This window comes from Echinops telfairi, unplaced genomic scaffold (assembly GCF_000313985.2).
Source record: "Echinops telfairi isolate 266 unplaced genomic scaffold, ASM31398v2 ScPeMD7_7459;HRSCAF=8497, whole genome shotgun sequence".
Lineage (NCBI taxonomy): Eukaryota > Metazoa > Chordata > Mammalia > Afrosoricida > Tenrecidae > Echinops > Echinops telfairi.
Genome location: NW_022111359.1, coordinates 1,794,125 through 1,800,014, shown reverse-complemented (window position 1 = coordinate 1,800,014; position 5,890 = coordinate 1,794,125). Strand labels below are relative to the sequence as shown.

General features: G+C 60.5%; 1 protein-coding gene across 2 annotated transcripts in view; it reads left to right on the top strand.

The window, feature by feature from the left end:
- SCAMP4 (secretory carrier membrane protein 4) overlaps nucleotides 1-4,358 on the top strand; it is a 14,059-nt gene extending 9,701 nt beyond the window's left edge. For both annotated transcript variants that reach the window (XM_004717026.2, XM_045300186.1), the window contains exons 5-7: nucleotides 1,110-1,211; nucleotides 2,288-2,405; nucleotides 2,853-4,358. In XM_004717026.2, the coding sequence (XP_004717083.1) occupies nucleotides 1,110-1,211; nucleotides 2,288-2,405; nucleotides 2,853-3,032 (400 nt within the window). In that variant the 3' untranslated portion in view covers nucleotides 3,033-4,358. The remainder of the gene's footprint in view (nucleotides 1-1,109; nucleotides 1,212-2,287; nucleotides 2,406-2,852) is intronic.
- Nucleotides 4,359-5,890: the final 1,532 nt, after the last annotated feature.

The following is a 5,890-nucleotide window of genomic DNA, read 5'->3' as shown; positions in this document are numbered from 1 at the left end:
CCCCCCCCACCACCATAACTTTGGGCAAGGACCATGCAGCTTCCTCAGCCGGCGATCCCTTCCAACACCTAGTGGAGCGTGGCTTTCCAGACTGTCAGTCTCTGTGGGAGCAGACAACTTCGCCTGTCCCTTCCCCTGCCCCCCACATTGGCAGTCCAGCAGGGCTCCCCTGTAGGAGTGGTGAACCAGCCCACTCCCATGCGGAGAGCCAAGGTCCAGGGCAGGACTTCTCTGCCACAGCCCCTGGCGCCAGCAGCGTGCACAGACACCTCACTGTCTTCGCGGAGCTGGGCCACCACCACCAGTGTCCTTGTAGAACATTCCCACCCACGCCACTCCGCAGCCTCAGGACAGCCCTGACTGCCTACTGTCCCGCAACAACACAGAGAAGTAGTCCGGGGAGGGGACATCTCCCCTCACCTGGAGGAGCCTGTGAGGCGCGGGGCTGGTGGCACACACTGGGCTGTTGTCAGGAAAGTCGGAGGTTCAGGATTACCACACCCCCCAAGTGCCGTGGAACAAAGGCCTGGCTGTTTTTGCAGAACCATCCCTGAGACCCTCCCACAGAGCACAGTGCTCCTCTGACCTTGGACCCCGTCTCGGGCCCATTTCGCTCTGACCCACTGCACCAGGGCAGCACACTCAGCTTCTGTCCTGGGAAAGACGGGGGCGGGGCCACATGGCTGCTCAGAGGGGCAGTGGCCTGTGCGCCAACCCCTGCCTGAGCACGTGGACCTCCATCCTGAGAGTCCACTCAGCGCAGGCTGTTGGGCCAGTGTTGGACCAGAGTGCAAGGGATGTGGTTCTCACCCCAAGCCACATGGCCTTGGCTCGGTCAGTGGGGCTGCAAGGTTTGGGCGGGGGTTGTGGGTGGAGGCAGGTGTCCACTAGTCAGAGGCTCAAGTTCACCCCGAGGCCACTTGACAGAGCCTGGAGACCAGCCCAGAACCCGGGGCCAGTGCTGCCCCTCGCTCACCGTCCCGTGAGCCAGGCAGCGCATGCTGGCTTCAGACGTGCTGGGCCAGCTCAGCAGGTTGGTGGGTCAGTGATGCAGTTGCCACCCAGGTCCCATCTCCTGCCCCCGCTGAGCCAGGTCTCCCCACCCCTAGGGCCGACAGCTCTTTTAACTTCATGGCATTTTTCTTCATCTTCGGGGCCCAGTTCGTCCTCACAGTTCTCCAGGCCATCGGCTTCTCCAACTGGGGCGCATGGTAAGTGGTGAGCTCTGCCGGCGGCCCTGCACAGCACCGGGGCGCAGGGATGGCTCTGTGGCTGCACCTTTGCCGCTCACAATGTAGACCCAGCCTCAGTGTGCTTAGCCGCCTGATTCTGGCTCAAGGGAGCTCTGGCCCACAGCCTCACACCCCACCTACCTGCTCTCCGGGGCGGGGGCTGTCCTGCAGTTCCATGGATGGCCACTAGGGGCGGTCTCACCTTGTCTTTCCTGGTCAGGATGTTTCAGAACCTCACTGAGGAGGAAGACTTTAAACCCACCCAGCAGCAGTGCCTCATAGCGACCCCCACCCCCACCCCCATCACCCGGCTCTGCTCACCTTGCTCCAAAGACTTAACCACTCCCCTTACCCTAGCCCCACTCCGGATGCAGGCCTCACCTCTCTCAGACTGAACCACAGTGGGGTCTCCTGGGAGCCAGCCCCACCAGGCCTTTCTCCTGGGCCGCAGGGGTGGGTTGTTCCTTTATATGATGGCGTTTCTGCCAAGTCCTGTCTAGTCCCCATGTTGGGTCCATCACATGGTAGGCTGTAATTAGAGAGTCAGAGGTTCAAACCCAGAAGCTACTCTGAGAGGGAAAGAGGAGGCTGTGAGGTCTTGTAAAGATGAGAGCTTCGGGGATCCTCCCTGAGGAGCAGTCCTCCCCCGTCCCAGAGGGGCGCAGTGAGTAGAACGGACTCTCAGCTGGGGAGTGTGTGAGCATTTCTGCCTCATCGTCCCTTTACAAGGTGCACGCCCCCCTGCAGTGTGACATCATCTCCCCGTCCCCTCCCAGGGTGCCCGCAGTGTGACATCATCTCCCCATCCCCTCCCAGCGTGCCCGCAGTGTGACATCATCTCCTAGCCTCTCCCGGGTGCATGCCCCCCACCCGACGTCTCCTGCTGGGCAGTAGCCCAGCTCCCATCCCTGCCTTCCCTGGTGCCTTCTGCCTTATTTGCAAACCTGGTGGCCCCTCTTCCCTGTGTGAGCCACTCCTCTCTGCACACCTGCCTTTGTGTGCTGGCTTCCTGCTGGGGGGCTGTGGCTGGCACCCACGCTCTCTGCCCCCCACAGTGGCTGGCTGGCCGCGATCAGCTTCTTCCAGAGCAACGTCGGGGCCGCTGTGGTCATGCTGCTGCCGGCCATCATGTTCTCCATGTCGGCCGCCATGATAGCCATCTCGCTCGTGAAGGTGTGTGCCCAGTCCTCCATCCCCGCACTTGGTCCTCCCCCAGCAGAGGGGGCGGGAGGGGCCGTCAGCGTGTGGCCTTGGGTGATTCTGGTGCATTGTGGCCCACGTGAGGGTCTGAAGCGGTGAAGCCCGGAGGCCGAGAGCCGTGGCTCCCACGGCACAGTGCTGGAGGGTGAGCTGCCTGAGCCGTGCACACGTGGCCGCCAAGCGCGCCCTCAGGGCGGACAGGGGACAGTGGGGAGGGCTCTGCACTCTACTTTCCATGGACCCTGTTCCCTCCTAGTTGTCGGAGAAGGAGTGTGACTTTGAGGAAGGGTGGGCACTTGTCACATGCGTGTGGGCGCGCGTATACACACGCTCACATATCTCATTCTCAAGCTTACATGCTGACGCATACGTTCACCCTCCACTCACACCTTCATCTGCTTGCCCTCTGTCACCCTCCAGGTACACAGGATCTACCGAGGGGCAGGCGGAAGCCTCCAGAAGGCGCAGACAGAGTGGAACTCAGGCACGTGGCGGAACCCACCATCCCGAGAGGCCCAGTACAACAACTTCTCTGGGAACAGCCTGCCAGAGTACCCCACTGTGCCCAGTTACCCAGGCAGCAGTGGCCAGTGGCCCTGAGGGAGCTGGCTATTCGGCCCTGCCCCCCACTTCACTGCCAACACAACACTCCTAGGAGGTGGGCTGGTGGGGTCATGCTGTCTTAGGGTAGGGTGGACTCTTCTGCCAGGCCTGGGGCCACACCACGTTCATCTCGTTCCCGAGAGCCGATTCAGCTCAGCACTGCCTCAGATGCCCAGTCTGCGCTGTCCAGCAGGGGCCCATGGCTCCTCCCCATAAAGTCCACCCATAGTCCTGTGTGTCCCCCTCAAGGTCCATTGGGACCCCTGCAGGGGAGGTGACAGAAGGCAGGCCTTTGTCCCCTCTGCAGCTGTAAGATGCCCCACCTCCACGCCCACCACTGTGCTCTGCAGAGCAGCTCCCTGTGGGTAGCAGAGGGTGTGTTTGGTAGTCTGCTATTGTCCCCTTGGTCCCCTCTGCCCGCAGCTAGAGCGTCAGTGTGGACTGGCCCTGAGGCTGGTGGGAACACCTTCTCCCCTCCGTCTGGCCATCTCTCGACCCGCTGCCAGGCCCCTGCCCAGCACTCTTGCAACACTTTCTTTTCGACCCGGATAACTGAAGGACTGTAGGATTGGGGATCTCAAACCAGGATCCTCCTGGATCCTGATTCATGGTAGATCCACTCATGGAGGAGCAAAGCAAGTGGTTGGGGCCAGGGTGGGGCAGCCCCTCCTCCCAGTGTGAGTCCTGGAAAGACAGGAGGGCCTGGCTCGGAGGAACAGACACGCTGTGGCCCCTTGGCCCTGCCGGACGGCTCCATCCATGGTCTGCAGGAAGCACAGGGCCTTGGGAACTCATTTTCCAGTCTTGCGGCAGGAAACGGAATTGATGAATTTGTGCCTTATTGAATCTAACCCCAGTGGGAAGTGCTGCACTTCTCAACTAACTGCCCAAACTCATTCCAGGGGGTGTTGTGGACCTGAAGCCCCACTGGGCATGGGGCATGGGTGCCAGGGAACCCTGTTTCCCAGTATATCTGACATGCCCGCTGAGCCTGCTACACCCCATGCTCTAGTGCTGACCCTCAGCTCCTAATTATCTCTCCCAGTCCCCCCAAATTGCCTTATCCTCCCCCCCCCATCCCCCCGCCTTGGGTTCCTATATATGTCTTTCCCAGTGGCCACGTGTGCCAGCAGCCACTCGGCTTGCAGAGATGGCTGGGGACACCACCACCACCACCCCTAGGCACAGCTGGGACACCTGGCTGCTGCCGCCTGCCTGAGTTGGGGGCCCACGTGGGAGAGGTGTCTGGGCGTATTTTGCACCTTCATTACTTTATTTTGTTATGTGAAAGTGCCCTGGGAATGAATAAATCTTTCCATCTCACGGCTGGCAGGTGCCCTTTGTGTGCGTGTGCGCGAGCGTGCTTCCGGCCTGGCGCACAGCGTGCCTCTTGGCGCCAGGTGGCGGCCTTGCGCCTCCCTGCAGGGTCCGGCCTGTGTCGCCCACTCCTGCGTGTGGGTGGAGCCTCGCTCACTGCCGTCACCGAGGGACGAGCAAGGTCTCGGTTTTCCTCCGAAAGACCCCTTTGATTCCGCACGGGTTTTTCATAGGGGAAGGGAACCCTGGGATGGAGGGACTCATGTCACTGGCGCTCTAGGAATAAGAGCCAAGAAAGGTGGGGAGGGGGAGGCCGACGGAGCCGGTGAATGCGCATGCCGCCGCGGCACAGTGGACCCGGGACTGACATGGGCGGGAGAGAAGGGGGTTTCCGGGCTGCAGGACACCTGGAGACTACCCTGCAGTGGACACACCAGACCGCATCCGCTACCCATTGGACCCGCGATGAGATGAGAGCTGTATTCTGGAAGGGGGTCCCCGAGGGAGGTGTCCTGGAGAGGCGCCTGCGTGGTTGCACTCAGGCCCTACCACCTGTCGGTTTAAAACGGACAATCCAGGTTCACAAGGAGCCCAGGGATGCCGCGCCGGCTAGGCAGTGGGCTGCTACCTGCAAGATCGCCGGTTCAAACCCACCAGCCGGAGAAAGGCGAGGCCGTCTCCCCCTGTAAAGATGTACAGCTTCCAAAACCCTGCGTTGGTCACCAGGAGTGGGATTCGGCATGGCAGTAGCGAGGGTGGTTTGGGTTTATTAAAGGAATTTTTTTAGCTGTCTGTCAAAACCCCACTTAGAAGGGATGAGAACCCAACATGTTCCTGAAAGTCGTCCTCTAACGGACCACAGAGGACAAACCCTGCCCCCAACGTGTGGGTCTGCGGGTGGTTTGGGGGTTTGGGCTTGTGGTTTGGGGGTTTGGGCTTGTGGTTTTTCAGGTTTACTGATCTATTCAGTGCAACAAGGAAGGCACTGCATTGGGTAAAAGCAAGGCTGTGACAGGACTATGGTCGTTCGCCTCGTGTGCGCGTGGGAGCTGGGTGTTGAATAAGGAAACCTGGAACCGTGCATTTGGAGGACGGTGCGGGTGACCGTGGAGTGCTGGACGAACAAACCCATCCGGCTTGGAGGGCTGCGCAGAGACAAGGACGGTGAGACTGTCTCACCTCCTGAGGACCTCTTACCAGCAGAGGACATCACGAGGAAGACCCTCAGCGAGGGGCTGGCACAGCGGCTGCAGCCATAGGGCCCAAGCTGGGCAGCAGCTGTGAAGATGGCGCGAGACCAGCAGTTGTTCATTCTGTTGTGCGAGGCGGGCTGGCTCTGGTCAGAACCAACTTGATTGCCAAACAACTGATACCGAATCCACATGCGATCCAATTCAGTGTTGTAATCATATGAGAAAGTTCTGCAGTTATCACCACAGTCGGCTTTGGAACAGCCTGTTCGTTCGTGCCCGAGTTGTTTGATAATCTCTGGAGAAAGGGAGCAAAAAGGTTGCCTCCCCTGACTCGGACCCCGAGTG